This window comes from Sceloporus undulatus, chromosome 5 (assembly GCF_019175285.1).
Source record: "Sceloporus undulatus isolate JIND9_A2432 ecotype Alabama chromosome 5, SceUnd_v1.1, whole genome shotgun sequence".
Classification (NCBI taxonomy): Eukaryota; Metazoa; Chordata; class Lepidosauria; order Squamata; family Phrynosomatidae; genus Sceloporus; species Sceloporus undulatus.
In genome coordinates, this window is record NC_056526.1 from 125,279,182 (window position 1) to 125,300,757 (window position 21,576).

The following is a 21,576-nucleotide window of genomic DNA, read 5'->3' on the forward strand; positions in this document are numbered from 1 at the left end:
TTTGGTACTAAAGAAAAAACATATAGAAACTTACAGAAATTTCAGAATATTTTAGTCTTTCAATGGTGGGGCGAAGCAGGTGGCACAAAAGGGTCTGCTCCAGGGCCACACCTCTGCCATTCACCCCAGGACTGCAGCAGCGGCACATACCCAGCCTCAATCCGAGACGCTGCCGAGGTCCTGAACAGGTGCCAAAAAGGAGCAGTATATTGCCACTCATTTTCAGGCCAGTGTTTTGGCAAAGAGCCACGCCTGGGTCAGCTTTTGGCTACAATCTGGGCGGGCGTCATCTGAATGCCACACCTCCAACGTGACCCCACAGCAACCCTTTTTGACAGTCTGAGGCCAATGTTAAGACTTTATTAAAAATAAGGAATTTGATCTTTTAAGTGGAAATTGTCTTTTATAAAATGAAATGGAACCTGTATATCTTAACCTTCTATCTTCTGTCTTTTTTTTTTATCTTGTCTTCATTTTGAAACACAACTCTTCATTGTTTTGGCAATACATCAGCGTCTGCAACTTTATGGATACCACAGTTCTACTGATGCAGTATGTACTGTCCCCTACTAGATGCTTTTACAGAATCAAGTAGTAATATATATTATGTTTTGAAAAAAAAAGCCCATAGAAAGGGGGAGTACCCTAGACTAACCTGAAAGCATCATGAAGTGACCAATAATGTCCTCCAAAGGCAGGGGGCACTAGTGGCCATTTTGAGTTAAATACATACCCTAAATTCTCTGCAGAGGAGTGAAAGTGTAGGGATCTAGAGGAGTACTCAGATATGACCTTGGAACTGCATGCTGATTCTGGACCACATTTTGCCCACCCCAGATATAAGCACTCAAAACCAGAAATGGCTCACAATACTGGCTTAAAGTGAAAATGTTCAGTCTAGTTTAGGATTGTTTTAGGGTTGCCAGATTGGAACCAGGAGGCCATTCTTGTCTCATAAAAGATAAGGTGGATGATTTTGCCCCCCCCAACTGTTATTGGATTGCACCTCCAGCATCTCCCACTGTTGGCTGTACTAGCTAGGGATGACGAGAGTTGCAGTCCAACAAAATCAGTTGTTGATGCTGTCAGAGAGAGGTGAGACAGCAAGAAAGAATGTAGCCACTGTGTTTTGTGCCTTGTTCTTTCTCCTAGCAATTGATCTGGTAGGAGTGGGAAGTGAAAGGACTGGCAAACAATCTGATGGGAGGAATAGCCACTGTATGCTCTTCCACTGGTTTAGAACTTTTTGAGGGCTGCATGAAATATTTGGTTTGCAGTCTGGCAAGCCTAGTGTAGGTGTTCTGTTCTGTTTTGTTGGGGTTGTTTCTTTGTAAGATATAGGAGCAGTGGCTCAATAAATGGTTTTGTTTTTCAAATGTAGGATAAACTACATCACACTAAAGGGGAAATAATCACCTTTACTCTTGGTTAAGTATGCTATATCATTTAGAGTAGATAAGATGACTGAGATGATTTAATACTAGGCTATTAGAGTCCACCACGAGTATTACATTCAACACTTAACTTATGAAACAAAAAGAGCAAAGATCTGTCAGGCTGTTCCAAGTTGAAATTCAAAGAGAGCAGATAGACCATGTATGCAATAGTAGTTAGAAGTATATGTGTTTATTTACCAGATGAGAATGAAACTGAAGCAAGGCTTATTAAGAAGCTTGTCTTGTGTAGTATAAAGCAAATAAAATTAGTTTTAGTGAAATAGTTTGTCTATCATGCAGTTATATTTCTGCTATCCTTTTTAGTATGTATTCTAGTCTCAAACAATGAAGCCTAATAATGAACCTTTTAAAACAGTGCAAATATTGATTGAATTATGAATAGAACAGAAGGACATACTTTTATCCTTTTTGTTCTGTGTATTACTTGTCTGGACCTTTGCATTTTGCATTCAGTCAGCATGCATTGCATGTGCCTTTTGGACTGGCTGAACTGTATCACAGCTAATTATCTTAAGTACATAAAGCATGTATAATTTAAAAATACTAACCTATTAGAATTGAGTTGAGCTGATAAAATTAAGTATCATGAAAGAGTTAATTTTCATAGTGTTTTTGGTAGAAATGTGATTTCTTCCCTCAGAGCTATTCCTGTGCTAGGATTTCCATGCAAACATACTCTGGGAATGCAGATGGTCATTAAGGGATGCACTTCTTTTGGCAGGTCCTGCGGTCAGATGCTGGTGTTGGTGGAGGGAGCTTTATACATAAACAGTTAGACTAGAGAATAAAAAGTCCAGAATTTCAGCTGCATAGTGTTGGCCTGGCATGAGAGAGTGATCCAGGGATAGATAACTCATATGTTCTCTAATGAGCACTGCTCTCTTGCCCCCACCTGCTAGGAGGACTCATGGTGTAGAATCCATGTAAGCACAAAGCCACGATTTCCCTTGCCATCTGTGAGTGAGGCAAGTCAGTCAGCCCCCAAGCTGGATATGATACTGGCTGCCTGCACGCTGCAAGACAGATGAATCTAAATAAAGGATGAGAGTTTGGGAAGGCTGTTAAAACCTAAATGCTGGAAAAGCTCCTGGGGAAATATATGAATCCCCCCCCCCAGGTGAACTGGCGTGAGTGATGCTTCTCTTGCCTGCCTGGGAAGAGTTCTCCCCCCTCAGCTGCTGATTGACTGCTGATCCCAGAGCCTGCAAAAGATCATATAAGCTTCCAGGAGAGAGACTGACACACTGAAGGAGGAAGATGACAGCCTTCCCAACCTTCCAGTTATGCCACCTGGGAACCACAAACAACCCCTTCCAAATCAGTTCAGGGGTTCTAGCTAAGTGTTCCCAAATGTCTGTGACCAGGGTGACCAGACATCCTCCTTTTCCAGGACATGCCCTACATTTCAACCTCCTGTCCAGGAGGAGTTTCAAAATGTCCTCCATTCTGAGCATGATTAAGAAACATGAAATTACATTAATATTAGTGCTTTTAGCTTTAGTTGGTAATGTCCTACATTTTTCTTGACTGCCTTGTCCTCCTTTGCAGTTATGAAATCTAGTCACCATATAAATTAATATAATTTTGGAAAATTTTAGAAGGATGACATACGTAGTATACAGACATGCACTTGTAAGGTCACGCTGTTATCTATCATGTCACTACAGAAAATATAAAGCAACATCAATTCTTTATACTTAACTAAGGATAGTTTTCCTGCCTGAAGAAAAATGTCTACATTAGCAAGAAATATTCAGTTCAGTAAACACACCCCCAGCTCTTTTTGCCTGCCTCTCTCTTTTTCTCTACATATTGTGTTCTTTTAAGCTATTTTAAAAAAGAAAATGGCTTTTGATCAATCTCTAAACAGGCAAAATTAAAGATGCACTAAATTTTCTAATTTCATTAGGATGGAGTTAAATGTATGCCTAAGGCCCGAAACGCATGGGCAAAATGACATGGCTTCAGGCCAAGGGTGTGTCGTTTATATGACACACAACCCAAACGCAGCCTGAAGCTATGCCGACACTGTGCCAAGCAAGATAGAATCTTTCTTGGCCCAGTTGAGGACCGCAGTGGCAGCCCAGATGCGGTTGACGCGGTCCCGGTGTCAATGGCACCAGTGCAGCCTTGCACCGCTCCTATGGTGCCATCTGTTTTGGGCCTAAGTCTTATCTATTTAAACTTCTTAACTTTGACTGGACCCTCCTCCAGTTCAGTCAATATTAATAACAAAATGAATAGAAATCGATGGGACATGTTAATCTTGATTAACTAGTCTTATTTATTTCAGTTGAACATATGTGAGGCTAACATTCTTTGGAATGGATCAACATTATTTTATCTAAAAAGCAATGCACATATTCTAACCACACAAGAGTCTAGTAGTTTATAAAGTGAAGCTATGAGCTTCTGACTTGAACACTGGTTTCTTAAAATGTGTCGAAACTACTTTAATACTTTCTATTAATTTGGTACTGTATTGAAACAATAGCCTAAATCCAATTCTTATTCCTAACTAAAGTAGACTAACTACATCAATAAGAATTTGGTAAGTCAATACTAGTTCCATTGATTTAATGGCTTAATGTAGTTGAGATTAAAAATTGCATTTCATTCAATATGTTAAAGTCTCATGAGCAAAGCTATATTTTTAAAAAGCTAAAATTATATTTCTTACAACTTTGTGTTATGATGAATAAAGAATATGGATCTTGGAAACATTACTGCTTTGAAAGTGGTACTATATTCTAGGGAGTCTGTCATACAGTATTTTTAATTTGTGCAGAAAGAAGAAAGGGGTAATCTGTAAAAGTGTATAATCTCCTTTTGGTGATTCTCTGATTTTTCCTCCCTTCCTCAATAATGATACATCTTGCAAATTCTACAGGTACTAAAAACAGAAGGCGAGGACCTTGTTCCAAGAAGCTATTGGGATACTCTGAGACGTAGCACAAGCCAGGCGCTCTTTTCAGACCTTGCAGAGGTATAAGAAAACCTCTGTATGGTCCATAAAATATATTTCACTCACCTACTTCATATTGCATTTTAGTGTTTTTCTCCATTGTAAATACCATACCTTTGAATTATTTTTTCCTTTTGATTTGAAATTGGTTCTTAATCCTTGGTTTGTTTGTTTTTTCATACCTGAGCTTATTAATCACTTCTTATATTATTTGTAGGCACTATTATTTTAAGAAGCCAGAAAGAATTACTCTTGTATTTCACGTCTTTGTAATACTGGATGTATTACTCACTGATTTTTTTAATGACAATTATATGTACAGTTATATTCCCCCCATGTATATAATTAGACATTTTCCTCTGAATTGTCTAAATGGATCCAGGGCATTCAGTGAAGAACTGATTATAAAAACCTGGTGATAAAATGTTGTCCAGATGCTAAAGCTTTGTGCTTGATTTGAAGGAATAATTCAGTTATTTTAACAAGCTTTATAATAGAATAGTTCCCTTTTGAGGCACTGCTAATTTAATAGCCTTATATAAGAGGGAATTTGGGTATGATACTTCCTCTTGCTGCTGAATGAAAAATTGTATGAAATACACAATTCACTCTTGCATAATATTGAAGACACAGTCCCCACAAAAGTTTGAAAATGTGTTTGACATTATCTCTGTGTCTTGCCTGCTGGTGGGTTGAAGCCATTTAGGTGAATCTGCAGACCTCCCAGCCAGAAGAAAGATAACTTTCATATTATTTTGAGATTGCAAATGAAGACACTTGGGGAGGAGACACTTAGACTTGTTTGTTTCTTAATGAAAGGAATGAATGTATTCATAAACAGAGTCCTGAGGGTATGGGAACTGAAGGAGACAGCATCTTACCTGACAAGTCAGGATTAAAGAATTTTATGTAATATATGCACAAGACCTGATAGAACGCCTGCCACCCAGAATATAAAGTGTATACTGGCCTCAATATGTCTCCCATAAGATAGGTAAATTAGTTTGCACATTCTCTTTCCCTTCTTGAGAGAAGGAGCAAGAGTTGCCTGTTAGTGAAACTGCATCTAGGCAGACACTACTACACACCTTTTGAGTGTTACTTAGGACCAGTGTGATACAGACGTGGTGAGATAGGCATGATTCTAATTGGTGCTAATCTAGAGATGTTCCCTTACCAACTAGCAAAAAGGGTGAGCCTAGGGTTTTTAGCAGGATCCCAAAGCTAGATGTGACATTACTTTATTGGTAAGTGCTAACAGTTTCTACCTTTTACTTTGTCATTAAGTCTCATAAGCCTAAAAAAGTCAGATGATGCTGTCCAGACACTTTAAATTAAATCAAAGTAGAGCATCAACAACGAAAATGACTCAAAAATCATAGTTTTTTGTGGGTTTTTTGGGCTATGTGGCCACGTTCTAGCAGAGTTTCTTCCTGCCGGCCATGAAAGCCTTCAACTCAAAAATCAGTTTGCATTCTGCAATCGCTTTCCTTCTTTTATTATGAAGGCAGGGGAATGATGCTTGTACTTTAGAAGTTAACCAACCGAATTTAAAGAATAATGAGTAAGAAAAAAAATTGAGTAAGAAAGAAGTGAGGACAGCCACTGTTACTGACAGCTATAGTACAGTAGTTAATGCTAGCCTAGGACATAGGAAATGGTGGTAACTCCACCATGGATTCTTTTCTGCCCAGCTCCATAATTAGAATTTATATCAAGCTTATCTTGGATTGACGAGCGCTTCTGTTGCTTTGATAATATTCCACAGTTGGCCACAATGACCACTATAGAATGATAATGGTATATAAAATAATTTCTGCTTTCTAGCCCCAACAAGACTTACCTTCACAAAATGTTCTCCATTATTTCTATTCATGGGTCCAGACATTTTACTTGGAAATATTTTTACTCTAACCATCTAAATAGTCTTTCTGGAACAGATCACTATTACTTGCTAGCAACGCAAAATGTTTTCCATTGTGGTACTTTAGCATTTTTTGAGAAATGAAATGAATTCAGCTTGAAAAGTTTCCCCATGGTCCACAAAAATTTAAGATCAAATAATTTGCTTTAAGTCACCTGGGATGGCCTGGAAAATACAAGTCTTAGCATGATTTAAATATCTGCCTTGTGAATTAAATACCTCAGGAATGTACTCAGGTTTTATAAACTATTGCTGTAATAGAAGGCTGTTGGCTTTATTTGTCTAAATCAAGTGCAGTTTTACTACAAGGTCTTTGAGGTCCTGATTACTTAAGTTATGTTCTGAAGGCCAAGCTTGCATTTAGCAGTACTGTACTGTATAACATTTTATAATTAAAAAAGGAGAGGAAAGCATTGCAATGAATGCTAATTCTTTCCAAATTCAGAATTAATTTATAATCCTTGGTAACACTGTAAGGATTCAACATTTTAGGATTTTGTGTCAGTGTCTCATTTGTGAACTATATGAAACTGAAAGACAGCCAGTTAGGCCACATACTGTTACAAATTACTTCAAAAACTATAAAGATTTAACTATATCTAGTTTGTTCATTTCTTACATGTGAAGCACTTTCTTACAATTCCACCCTTCCTCTGTTCACACTTGAGGTTTTTCCTCATAGGGAGAGAAGTCTTTGAGATTTTTGCAAGGACAGATTTTTGCAGAGAGAAAACAGCACAATGTCAAAACATGTAATGCCACAAGCATCTGAGGTAGGCTTCCATAATTTTATTTTCCCCAACAAAGTATTTTCTTCAACCTTTTGACAATAAAGAAGATAGGAGAGAGAAAAATATAACTACTATGATGTTTGAAATTACCATTCTAATACGTTTTCACCATAACATTTTTATTATCTTATTTCAAAGTTCTAATTCATTTAACCTAATCAGGTCTCTGTTTTATCACTGTGGATCATACCATGTCTCATATTGTAAGTGTAAATTGAAAACACAGTAACAATTGATGTGTATATTGTGTTGCAAGTATGATCTGACTAATATATACTAACTGATTTTGCAAATAGTTTTAATTTTCTGCATGATGCATTTAGTCTTAAAACCACCTCTCTTTTTTAAGTAATGCAGTGTTAAGGATTTTGTTTTTGTGATTGAAACCATTAAAACTTCAAGAAATTAATGTCAAACGGTAATGTATCTTTAAGCGTGCAGATGACATCACCAGTTTACTATCAGATACTACACTTCTGGTGCACTTTTTTGGCAAGAAAGGAAAAGCTGAGCTGAACTTTGAAGACTTCTATAGGTGAGCCTTTCTTTGATAATTCAGTTTATATACTAGGCTTTCATATATGACATGCTAGAAGTAATACATATCCCTAATATTATTGCCTGTATATGTAGCTTGTTTGTTTAATCTGAATTTGGTAAGTACTCTCCTCATCTTTTTTAAAAAATAAATAAATTGGAAGTTCTGGTTTGTATAGCTTGACACACATTTTTGTTATGAAAAACAACAATCCTTATTCGGTTGATAGGTTAAATGTTTTCAAAAATGTTTTCAAATTATTACATCATTGCCAAGGACAGATTTAAATTTTAGGCCTTAGTTTCCAGTTGAAAAATTATTCCCACTAGGGAATGTGGAATGTAATGAAACTTAGTCCAGTTCAAATGTGAAACTTTAGATTTTTATTTCAACTGCTTCAAATTCACAATTTATAGGGAAATAAATTTTTCAGTGTATTTTACATTCTGTTTTTACAAATCTTACCAAAACAATTATGTGTCTGGATAATGACATGACTGAACTCCCACTATTAATCCTCTGTGAATGGCTACTGTACCACAGAGTTACAAGGGACATTGTGGAGTATCAGAATTTAAATGTCTGCAATAATACACACACACAACACACCTGCACAAATAGAGTTCTAAGACTATCCTGTCAATACTTTTTAATTTAGGTTTATGGATAACCTCCAAACTGAAGTTCTTGAAATAGAATTCCTTTCCTATTCTAATGGGATGAATACCATCAGTGAAGAAGACTTTGCTCATATACTGTTAAGATATACGAATGTGGAAAATACATCAAGCTATCTGGAAAATGTGCACTGCAGTATCCCAGAAGAGCAAGTAAGCTTTCAAACAACAACCTTGCCATCAGCAACAATGTTTGTAAAGAATATGGCTGCCTTCTGGAAAAATGGACATATCTAGTGTAGATTTCTCCCAGACAGATCTGCATAGTTATAAAAGCTGATGTTCAGATCTGGAGTTCAGAAAAAGAAGGCAAATATTTTTTTAATAACCCACACACTTCTAGAGGAAGAAGAAAAGATATGGGCCTTGCCTAGTTACCACTTAGGCCAAATGAGTATGCACAGCACATTCTCAATTAATGAAGATTCTGGGCAAGGAGCAGTGGTACTTCATAGGTCACATATTTATGATCCTCATTATTCTCCCAACAAGGTCCACTATGTCAGAATAATACATATTACTACAGACTGAGTACCCAGAAATCCAAAAACCTCGAAAGCCCAATTTCTCTGCCACCAGATGCCTGTTTCTGCCTTCAGGGTGGTGTCTGTGGCACTTCTGCTTGTTTGTCTTTCAGATCCTCAGGTTGTCTCCAGATTCACATCTCATACATAACACAAGTAGTGAACAAAGGAAATGGGAGGCTGGAGAGAGTCAAATGAGCAGGAACAGTTCAGCCGCCACCTCAAAGGCAGAAGTAAGTGGCTGGCAACAAAAAGATGAGGCTAGAAAGAGACTGAGGATCTGTAAAATGTGGGGATTCAATCATAGTGTTCAGCATAAATTTGCCGCCGCCACCCCACCACCATTTCACAGATCCTTATGTATATGCTATACAGGAACATACTATGCTACTTGTGTAATCTGAAAAAATCCCAACTACAAAACACTTCTGGTCCAAGCATTTTGTACCAGCAAACCCTTTTGGCCAAATGCCACTCAGTTTAACCAAAATGGCAAAATTCACACTCACGAGATAGAGAGAAAGTTGTTAACAGACTCAAGGGAATTCCAAGGTTTAATGAAATATAAATATGACTTTATCAGAAAGAATATAATAATAAATAAAACTTTATTTATATACCGCCTTTCCAAGGATCAAGGCGGTTTAACAACATAATTAAAACATCCAAATACAATAAAATCAGGAATAAAAACAGCGTAAAATAACAGTTTACATTGACACCCAAGAAAAATCTCAAGCCAGCTTCCAATGCTGCTGAGAGGGGAGGGGGAAAGTACTTCAAGGGGGTTAGGGGTATGCCTGCTGGAACAGGTGTGTCTTCAACCCCTTCTTGAATTGGTCCAGCGAGGCGGCCAAGCGGAGCTTGCCGGGAAGCAAGTTCCAGAGCTTGGGGGCAGAGATAGAAAAAGCCCTCTGAGAGGTGGTGGTATACCTAGCATCTGGAACCCTTAACAATTGCTTCCCGGCTGACCTGAGTGTGTGGGGCGGATTGTATGGAGAGAGGCGGTCCTCCAAGTACCCTGGGCCCAAGCCATTTAGGGCTTTATAGGCATTGCAGGAGAACAAAGATCAAGCAGCCCAGTGAGCACTGAGCATAATTGGTGTCCACAGAATACCAACAGTTGTGGGGAACCATGGAGAAGAGAATATTTTAGAATGCGTGTAATTTGTACTCCATACTGCAATATTTGATTGCAGGTCCAGCTTGTTAAAATGAATTATTTATATTGTGCCAGGTTCTTTAAGTTGTTGCCCCTTTTTCCTGGAAGGGTTTATAAATCCTCCTCAGAACTTGTGTAAGAAACAAATTCTGTTGCTGGCTATTTTCATATGCTGAAGGCAAAGCTTAATTTCTAAGCAAAGACTAGGGCCCGTTACAAACGGGCCTAAAAGTGCGCGCTCTTGTGATTGTTGCTTGAATAGGAAGGTAGGGTGGAAAAGCATATTAACACCTTTTACCTAGTCCTCTAATATTCTTAGCAGACTATCATTTGTAGGAGGCCACTATTGCTTCCTCATTATTCAAACAGAGGTTTTCATAGAAGTTGCGCCATTATTTAAATAGGTAGCTTTAGTTGACAGTCTATTTGTTAGGAAACAAATATGCTGTCAGCAGTAAACTTAAACAAACTAAATTCATCAGTGGAAAGCAGCAGGGTTGATGTTACCACACTGGCACCCTTTCAAGCATAGGAGGCTTTGGGTTCATTTCATTCCATTTGTTTGCAGAAGGATCCAGTTTGACTGTTTTTCACCTATTTGTAAACAGATTTGATTTAATTTCATATGGCTGCATTTTTAACAGTATCAACATTTTAGCTTTTGGGACTTTTCGGTGCAATCTCTTAGCTGCCCTTAAAGAGAAAACTGGGAAGCATCACTTGGCAGTTAAGAACAGCTGAGAGATTTGCACTGAAAAAGCAGGCACTGTGGCTAGATACTGTGATACACAGAGTGTTTCAGCAACTATAGGTGATGAACTATGGGTACAATACTAATACTAATTTGAAAATATACTGTGTTATAAAGACACTGAAAATGGAAATAAATGCAGATTAATTACAATAATAAAGGATGTTGTAATTATGTGGATCAACTGAGCTGAAGCAACACACCAAAAACATTTCCCCACCTTCCACCCTTGCCACTGTAGCCTGGCTAAGTGATGATCTGCCTTGTTAGTCTCACTGGTCCCACTGAGGGTTTCTGTGTTAAGAAACAAAAAATCCTCATTGTAGTTACTGTAGGTTGAATTCTGCAGATATTTTTAAAAGGGTATAATTTGAACTAAAGAAAAAAAGAGCTGTAGTATGAATGGAATTTGCATTTGCAAATGACTGGAGAATTAGAGGTTGAAATGGTTATATTTATATGGTCTTGCCATATGCGGTGGCTCAAGTGGTTAAGACACTGACTCTGTTGATTGCAAGATCGGCAAGTTGGCAGTTCAAGGCCCAGGTGCCACATGATGGGGTGAGCTCCAATCACTAGTCCCAGCTTCTGCCAACCTAACAGTTCAAAAGCATGCAAATACAAGTAGATAGATAGGTACCACTCCAGTGGTAAGGTAAACAGCATTCTGTGCAGTTGTGCTGGCCGTATAATGAGAGAGTAGTCTCTGACAACGCTGGTTCTTCAGCTTAGTTACAGAGATAAGCACTGCCCTCTATGGTTGGATGTGACTTGACAACCTTGGGGAATATCTTAAGTTGTGCATGTTATTATGTTGTCTTCCTATCTGCTCTGTGTCTTGCATTCAAGACTTCTTCGAGCATGGAGTTGTTACTGTTGTTGTTCCTTGTTTGTTTATTTCCCACCTTTTTTGCCAGCTCTGTACTGTTTATTTTATGGTACTTATGTCAGCCTTATTTTATTTAACAGGGCATTACATTTGATGAATTCAGATCATTTTTCCAGTTTTTGAACAATCTAGAAGACTTTGCAATTGCAATGCAGATGTATAATTTTGCAAACCGTTCCATAGGACAAGGTGAGAATACCTATCAACAATTTAATTACTTTTATTATTAAAATATTAGAAACCTACTTTTAAAAAACAACCCTTTCACATTTGTTTGTGTCAAATGTGGTATTAGCTATGTGATATTCTATTTTCAAATAGAATTGAAGCTCTCTTATAGGATTAGAAGTAGCTGGATCCTTCTGAATGACCTGCCTTTCAGACTCCCAAAATATAAACATGTTTGCTATTTGTGAGGCACATTAGGTCTACTATAGGATAGATTTTTTCCCTAATAAATAGAGCATAGAGTGACTGACCTATCTTTACTGCTTTTTATATGCATTTATATGCAGGCACTATTTTCTTTAAGATTTCTTTTAAAATAATTAAATCAAAAAGTTGCCTAATGTTTTCATTAGTCTGCTTTATGTTTTTCTGGTATTTGTTTTATTCATTTCATTGTTAGCCACCATGAATCCAGTTTTTGGAGAAAAGCCAGGAGGATAAAAATCAAGTAAATGAATAAATGAGAGGGAATTCCCCTTCCACGGGTTCTCTCTGCAACATGGACACAGTGATACACTTCTAACAATTAAGAATCTATAACACATAAAGCATTTAAAACTGAGAACCTATACTTCTCAGTTTTCTTAAAATTAAAGAATCCATGCATTCATCATTAACACAGATCTAAAACACTATACATATGCAGACCCTATCAGTGCAGGGGTAGTATTTCTGGCTGCATCTGCGCTGCAGAAATAATCCATCATTTTAACTCCCATGGCTCAGTTCTATGGAATTCTGGATTTGTAGTTTTTTGAGAAAATTTAACCTCTGACAGTGCCAAAAACAGACTACAAATCCCAGCATTCTATAGCACCGAGCCATAGCAGTAAAACTGGTGTCAAACGGCATTTTCTCCAGTGAAAATACAGCCTCTGATAGATCTGACCAATCAATCTCAGTACCTAGTGTATCTAGCAGTGACCCAGGTAAAGTGGTTTGGACTGGCTCCATTTCATTTTAAAACATTGCATTGACTGATAGAAAAGAGAGAACTGACAGTGGTGTATCAGACAAGAAATGGAGTGATCATTCAAAGTGACAGTGTATGTGACAATGAATAATGCTGAATTTTATTTCAAGCTCAACTGACCCTAGCGTAATCTCTCACCTTTCTAAATTCTTAGAAGAATAATAGGATAAACAAGAAATAATTTGTTATTGATTTGCTGTCAGATATCCATAAATAGGATATTACTGTGAGTTGCCTTAAGACAATATCTGGCTACAATTGTAGATTTAAAAATATTGTTGGCTCAGGCTGTGAAAGCAGTGTATCTCCATGGAAAGATCAATCTCTCATAATGTTCTTTTAGCGATTATGGCACTTGGATACCACTTTGTCATGGCTGCATTCTATAAAATTCTGGAATTTCTAGTCCATTGAGTCACTAGAGCTCCAGCAAAGAATTCTATATAGTTTATGAAACTACAAATCCCTGAATTTCATAGGATGGCACCATGGCAGTCAACATGGTATTAAAGTGGTATGATTGTGTAGTGTGAAAAAATATTAAATGAATCTGAGGGAGTACAGTGTGACTGCATCCATATTGCAGAAATAATGCAGTATGACACTGTTTTAACTGCCATGGCTCAGTGCTATGGAATTCTGGGAATTGTAGTTTTGTGAGACATTTAGCCTTCCCTGTCAGAGAGCTTTGATATCACAACAAAACTATAATTCCCAGAATTCCAGAGCCATGACAAAGTGGTGTCCACCTGGATTATTTCTGCAGTTCAGCTGAAGCCCAAGTTTACAAAAGTTTATGCTACATCTTCTTTCACACAATTAGTCTCAAATGTCCTACAAGATCCCTTTGCATAAATGGTCCTTGATATTGAACCATTCTAGAATGTTCTGTATAAAAAGGAATAATCAAAAGTGGCGATTGTGGAAAGTCTCCCTTGCCATCTTTTCCCCCACAATAAAGATGATGTGATTTAAATCAGTATTTGAAAATAAACAATAGAATTCCAATTTCAGATAGGGGTTATGATAGACAGAGTTATGAACAGTGTTTTGGGGACTCTGTAAGACTTACAGTATATTTACCTGGATATTGGTAAATAAACCTAAACTATAAAATATAGTAGTCTCCTGTGACCTTCTGCCAAAGTAAACTGTAGTGTTGGAAAGTCTTACATTTCAGAGAAATGGAGGCAACTTAATAAATTAAATACTAATAATAATAGCCTGTGATCAGATTAGTGAAAATTATATACTCTGAAGTAGATGAAAAGTGATTCTGTAATGCTTTAGTGAACCAGGAGTTTGGACAAAAAAAGACCAGAGATTCTAAAGTAAGTTGTTCAAAATAACTTTATTTAAAACTTAGAACAGAACAATAGGTGATGCATTCTAACTTAAAGGAGATGAAGATAAAAATAAATGTATTCAGTAAAATTTAAATTTAAAAAATTTAAAAAAATGAATATGCAGTATTGAACCACAAGATGGAGTAACTGCTACATATATATTGAAGCAACAATAAAAATTACTTTTACATATTGTAATTATGACAGGAAAAAATAACTGGTGTGGGGGAAGTTGCCTGGGGTCCACATGGAGCCCCTGGGTTTTTGTTGTGTTTTGTTTTCCTAGTTTTAATAGGGAAATAGCTGTTGTCATGTTAGTTGTACTGAGAATAGCTGGTGAGGCATCACTCCATCTGCAGTTGCCCAGTCCAAGTTGAATAATTGCTTAATCCTATTATAGCTCCAGCTAGACTTTCCACCAGTCCAGTTTCTAGTTCTATAGGAACTTAGTATATAGAGTAAATCAAAGGGGGAAACCAGGAGAATCATAGTACAGAGGTTCAACAGACTAGTTCTTGTGGAGTCAGATGAAAGTTGGGGGAGATCAGGCTAAAGCATAAAATCCAGAGAAATCCAGACACGAAATAAATTAAGATGAAATATCAGGAGGAAATTAAATGAAGTAGTGAAGTCTGAACCTCATTAGGGAATCGAATGAAAAGAGAAAAGAGAGGGAAGTAGAATTTTTTTTCAGAGCTGTTTACAATACAGAAGTACATCCCATTAAAATGTTTTACCGTATATACTCAACTATAAGTCGACCTCATGTATAAGTCGAGGGCAAGTTTTGGGGCCAAAATTATGTATTTTGATATGACCCGTGGATAAGTCGAGGATAAAACTTAGAAGCATGTAACAAACGGTGTAATTACTGTCTTCATACAGAAATGTTTTATTCAGATCCTTCTAAGCCCAATTCTTCTTGGCACTCCTTTGAGGAGAAGCACCAAAGAGATGCCACCGCTGCCATTTTCCCACCCAAGCAATCAAAAAAGCATTATGGTGGAAAAAATAGAGGGGTTTGGTGCTTCTTTTGGGTGCTCTCAGAATGAACATTACAAGCAACAGTTGTGATTGAGGAAAGAAAAAATTCAGAAGAAAGTAACAAAGATTAATTAGACGGCTGTAAAGTAACTATTGAAAACACAAGATAGAAAAAATAATGTACTAATGTGAGCAAAAGGAATATCATTTAAAAGCAAAGTTCCCTGTATTCCAAAGAAAAGATTAAGTCACACCATATAATATTATATTAGGGAAAGGCAGGAAAAAATGCTTATACATCGTATCAGAGTGTTGTACTCGAATGTGGAACATCCAGGTTCAAGTTTCCAGTCAGCATGAAATTCACTGGGTGATTGTGGACTTCTCTCAGACTAACCTAAATCACAGGGTTGTTGTCAGGATAAAGTAAGGAGGAGGAAAATTATGTTTGTCACCTGAAGCTCACTGAAGAAAAACAGAATGTATAAAGATCAATAATGAATTTTTCCTCTGATTGGTACCTTCTCCTTGCTTCTTTCTTAACTAAAAACCTGTTCTGAATTGGTAAAGATGTGTGAAGAGGAGATTGATCATCCTACTCTATACTTACTATTCTAGAACATTTTTTATTTTATTTTTATTTTTTGCTTGAGGAATATGATATAATCTGCCTAAGGTATAATCTTGTCAGAGTACACTGGGTATTAAACATGGTTTTATTTTGTTTTTCATACTAAGCTATTGTTCCTACATTTAGTCAGCCTAAAGACCAGAGAAGCCATTTATTTATCTCCTCACTCATTTCAGAATCCAGATTCACAGCCAAACAGAATAACTCTCCTCCCTTTCAGCAGGCAGTTCATGAACCAAAGATTTCTTCCTTCCATTCCTATGTAGTCCATGTCCTTTGAACCTACCAAAAATAACCTAAATTACACAGTCATCATCAACATTTGCTTTTTCTCCCTACTAGTCATATAACATAGAATCTCACTTTGAAGAAAATATTCAGATAATATAGAAAATGAGATAAAGTAATGTAATTACCTATAACTGATGGCTTTGTAAACTGTGCTAATTTGTCTTTATTTCCTTAGATGAGTTCAAGCGTGCAGTGTATGTAGCTACAGGTTTGAAGCTTTCACCACATTTAGTGAACACAGTCTTTAAGATCTTTGATGTAGACAAAGACGATCAACTGAGCTACAAAGAATTTATTGGCATTATGAAAGACAGATTGCATCGAGGATTCAGAGTAAGAATCTGTATTTGCTCTTAATTATAAAATAATTGTTTTTTCAGTTGCACTTGATATGTAATTGGCCTATTAATAGATTATTTCTATAAATGTTCCATGATTACTGCTTTTGTTTTATTTATACATTTTTCCAGCTATTGAACCTCAGAATGTCACATAGATATGTACTTGTATTTTGTTATGAAATATTCATATTATCTGTTACAGTAAATATCAAGTTTATGAAATTTATGAAAATGAAGCCCATTTTTATTGCACAGTTGTTCTTGAATTAAACTTACTGATCATATATATGTTAATTCAATAACACTTCATTTATAGAGGTGGATTTTCCCCCCTGTAGCCATGTCTTCAGACACAATCTGATCCAACTTGCTGTTGATCAAGTAGGTCCTCACTTCATTATGTAGTGGGCATCATCTTGTCATTAAAATTTATGGAGCGAATAATAGCTGCTTACCAAGTAGTTTTAGACATTGCATCTAGAGTCTTACTGCCCTCTAAAGACGATAAATTATATTGTAGTTTGTGGAAATTAATTTTATCACTGGGTGTTTATTTGAAGAAATTCTACAATATTACATCATTTTATATTAATATATATTTTTAAATTATACAGTCATCTCAGTGATCAATGTATTGATACACTGACTTTTTTTCCGCAAAACAACCTAATAAAAGAGTTTAGATCAGTTGTTATTGGATTAGGGAACTACGTATGCTTAGCCTATAAATCAATTGGACTGTTAAACTCTTCAGATCAAACAAGATTCAGGGACTTTTGTATTGTAATGCCTGAACAGATAAGCAGCACAATTTCCCCCTTCTCCCATCCTGCCCATGTTTTCAACTCCCAAGCCCTTCCTGACAACTCTCCAGCACTTCCATGGCAGGCACTAGAGGGCGGAAAAATAGTCATGGGAAATTACAGGCTTTTGCTCAATGGAACTCATACAAGGCATTTGTCATGTCTTGCCTTGTGGTTTGACTACAACCTTCTAACTCACTTTTCTGAACTCTACTGCTTGGTAGCCTGCTCCAAAAGATTATATTTATTCATTTGTTTAACATGAGGAAGACAGTGCAGATTTCCAAAGCAGGCGGGGGGGGGGGGGGATAGACTGTGAGTCTTTTAAATTTAGCTGGGCTTGGTCTGAGTGAAACTCAAAATCCAAAATGATACATTTGATCAAGTGTGGTCACCTTCCCCCTTCCCCATTATGATTATTCACCCTACCCTGTGTGTAGTGTCCCTTCAAATCATTTCCAACTTATAGCATTTCTAAGGTGAACATATCACAATGTTCTCTTGGCAAGATTTTTTTCAAAAGGGTTTTGCCACTGGGAGTGTAACTTGCCCCAGATCACCCCAGAGGTTTCCGTGGTTGAGGAAATATTTGAACCCTGGTCTCCATGTGGTCACCATAAAGTCAACAGGGGACTTGAAAGCGCACACACACACACTCCCAAAATTCTAGTCCAGCACTTATTATATATACTCATCTATAGGTCTAGAAATTTTATTCAAAAAATTGTCCCAAAAAACTGGGTCAACTTATCTACAGGTCAATGTAATTACTGTACTTTAACTCTTATACATATTAAAAAGGAACCATCCCCTTTCTCTGAATAGAGGGGTAAAAGGTGAGAGCTTAATCCATCCTGGAGCATGAAAAAGAAGCATGGATCCCCCATATTCTCTCATCCATCCAGCCTTTAGGTTGAGCACAAGCAGTTATGCCTGCCAGAATTTTTTAAGATCTTTGGCATCATTTTCCTTTGCATCATTCTTTACATCCTTTATTACATACTCCTAAGTTTTACAGTCGACTTATCCATGGGTCATATCAAAATCCATAATTTTGGCCCCAAAACTTGCCCTCAACTTATACATGCGGTCGACTTATAGTCGAGTATATACGGTAAACCACTATACCACACTGGCTAATCTAATTTGCATAGACATTTGGGGAGGGATCTATGTACTGCTCATTTCTTTAGAATTTTAATTAGTGAATCATTTGCTATAACACCCTGCTGCCTTCAAATGTAGTGATAAAATTTATTTCTTTACCTGTAATCTAAGTATTAAAAACTGTTGTCGTACTGTGACCTTGCTAAGTGTCTGGATAGCTAGTAGAGAAATAGAATATGTGTTAGTTGGTCAGCTTATAGCGTAACTAAGTAACATATTTAGAATGTAAGATAGATAAAGTAGATATAGATATAAATATATAATTATTTAATTCTTAGTATACATTCTCTTTTGCAGTTTTCATTCCTTGCTTTCAGAATTGTTTTGTAGACTGATTTAAAACTATCTTGTTGTGTAATCTAGTATGTTTAACTGCCATCTTGTGGACAGTGAATATACTGCCAGATAATTTAGCATCCTTTAAGCAATAAATATTAAATTCCATGAAGTTTAAATATTGAAGAAATTTTCACACTGTCTTATTCAAATAAGAGAGTCCCAAGTTTTGATATAAAACTTACAGTTTGGCATTCTTTGACAAGAAGGTTTTTTTAAAAAAAAAAAACCTGCCATATACATTCTTTTAAAGCAGACCTGGGAATCATCATCCTTCCACATGTGCAAATCCCAGGAGCCTTAGTCACCATAACCAATGGTGTGAATTGCTGGGAACTCCAGATAACATCATTTGAAGGGTCAATGACTTCCACTCCTATGTTTGATTTTTTTTCCCCTGTCAATACTGGTACACATTGTTGTACCACAGATGCAGGAATATTGAATTCTAAAATTATTTTTACTGAGTTTTCTACACAGTAAAGGTTAACAGGTAGCATCCCTTTGTACTGTCATACTACTCCCCTCCTTATTCTAATCTTAGGCTGCCTTCACTTGTTGCCTGCACACACACATGTCTCTGTCTTCTGCTTCTCAGGGCTACAAAAGTATGCAGAAATACACAACTTTCAAATCCTGTGTGAAGAAGGAACTCAATAGCAATAGATAACTTATGGTATGTATTTTTTGCACAATATGGCTAAGATTGCTAGTAAGAAATGCTCATTGGCTGGAATCCTGTATGGCAGTGATGAATACATAACCTGGAGTTAATAATCATAGTAATAATAATTTTATTTATATTCCGCTTAATCTCAGGGAATCCAAGCGGATTACAACAGTAAAATACGGTACAATTAAAAGAGATAGATTAAAAATTCCAAAATCCCTCCCCCTCCCCCTCACATAAAAACATAATCAAGTCCTAAAAAGAGATTAAACTGAAAAAAGAGTTAAAACATTAATATACAATACACTAAAATGAGATAAAAATTCCAAGCGGAGTCCAGGTAGGGTACATACACATAAGAGATGAAAGGGGAAAAGGGGGGCAGGTCAGCAACAGTGTTCTAGTCTGGAAAGGCCTGCCGGAAGAGATCCATCTTAATAGCCTTCTTGAAGGTATCCAAAGTGGTAATCTGACGGATCTTGTCTGGCAGGTTGTTCCAGAGTCTAGGAGTGGCTGATGAAAAGGATCTCTGGGTCACTGCAGTGAGTCTAGTCCTCTTAGGTTGGAGCAAATTCTTCCCAGTGGAACGAAGAATACGGGGTGGATTATATGGGAGAAGGCAAGAAGTCAGGAACCAAACCATGTAGGGCTTTAAAGGTTAAAACCAACACCTTGTATCTTGCTCGGAAGCTAATAGGCAGCCAGTGAAGGGATTTTAAAACTGGTGTTATGTGGGCAGATACAGGTGTAATGTGTGCCAGTAACCAACCTGTCTGCCATATTCTGTACCAGTTGAAGTTTCCGAACTTGACACAAGGCTAGCCCCATGTACAGCGTTATTACAAATGTTGAGCCGAGAGGTTACCAGCGCATGTACCACTGTTTCAAGGTCTCCCTGCTCCAGGAAGGAGCGCAGCTGGCATATCAGCCGAAGCTGATAGCAAGTTCTCCTGACCATCACATTCACCTGAGCCGTCAGATGAAGGGATGAGTCTAGGAGCACCCCCAGACTGCCAACAGAGTCCTTCAGGGGAAGTGTGACACCATCCAGAACTGGCTGGCATAATTCCATTCCCGGATTGGGGGGTCCCTATTACAAGTACAGTGGTACCTCGGGATACGAAATACCCAGGTTACGAAATTTTCGGGATACGAAAAAATCCCATAGGAAATCATTGTTCCGGGTTACGAATGTTTTTTCGGGATACGAAGAAAATTTTTGGTGCTTTTTTCGGCTTTTTCGCACGAAACGCGGCTTTTCCCCATTAGCGCCTATGGCAATTCGGCTTACGAAGGCTTTTCGGGTTACGAAAGCGGCCACGTTACGAATTAATTTCGTAACCCGAGGCACCACTGTACCTCCATCTTACCTGGATTCAACTTGAGTTTGTTTTCCTTCATCCAGTCCATTACCACATTAAGACAGGCATTTAGAGGAGAGGTGCCATCCTTAATGACTGCGTCAGTCTGAGACATAGAGAAATATATTTGGGTGTCACCACTGCAAATCAGAGCCTCCAATTCCCAACTCTCTCAGGCGTTCCAGAAGGATACCGTGGTCAGTGGTATCGAAGGCTGCTGAGAGGTCCAAGAGCACCAGCAGGGTCACACTTCCCCTGTCGGTGCCCATACAGAGATTATTGACTAAGGTGACCAAGGCCATCTCAACTCCGTAGCCCACCCTAAATCCGGTTTGAAATGGATCTAGAAAATCTGTTTCTTCCAATACTTCTTGGAGTTGAATGGCGACTGCTCTCTCAATTAACTTGCCTAAGAATGGTTACAATGAAACAGGCCTTTTGCAGACCCTCCCAGCCTGAGGCCTGCCATTAGCAACAGAACAACACACATGCAAATCACTCCTGCCATTCCAGGTCACACAATATATATACCCAACTCCTTTCCAGGCAAGCATTCTCTGAAGATGCCAGCCACAGATGCTGGCAAAACGTCAGGAAGAAACTCTTCTAGAACATGGCCACATAGCCCGAAAAACCCACAAAAAACAGGCCTATCATTGTTTCTGTTTAGAAGTGGTTTAACCACTGCCTCCTTTAGCCAGGGTGGGAGGTAGCCTTCCCTAAAAGATGCATTGATTATGTTCTTCAATAGTAACCTGATGGTATCA

At 37.6% G+C, this 21,576-nt stretch overlaps 1 protein-coding gene across 4 annotated transcripts in view; it reads left to right on the forward strand.

Moving 5' to 3' along the window:
• Positions 1-21,576, forward strand: part of MICU3 (mitochondrial calcium uptake family member 3) — a 57,936-nt gene that overhangs the window by 29,511 nt on the left and 6,849 nt on the right. Inside the window, exons 8-16 of one of the 4 annotated variants that reach the window (XM_042470540.1) lie at positions 514-552; positions 4,348-4,443; positions 7,572-7,672; positions 8,334-8,505; positions 8,990-9,109; positions 11,759-11,867; positions 16,307-16,464; positions 16,789-16,853; positions 19,377-19,452. In XM_042470540.1, coding sequence (XP_042326474.1) covers positions 514-552; positions 4,348-4,443; positions 7,572-7,672; positions 8,334-8,505; positions 8,990-9,109; positions 11,759-11,867; positions 16,307-16,464; positions 16,789-16,833 — 840 coding nt within the window. In that variant the 3' untranslated portion in view covers positions 16,834-16,853; positions 19,377-19,452. Of the gene's footprint in view, positions 1-513; positions 553-4,347; positions 4,444-7,571; positions 7,673-8,333; positions 8,506-8,989; positions 9,110-11,758; positions 11,868-16,306; positions 16,465-16,788; positions 16,854-19,376; positions 19,455-21,576 lie in introns of those variants that run through there. The other 3 variants (XM_042470539.1, XM_042470542.1, XM_042470541.1) reach the window with 3 other exon arrangements.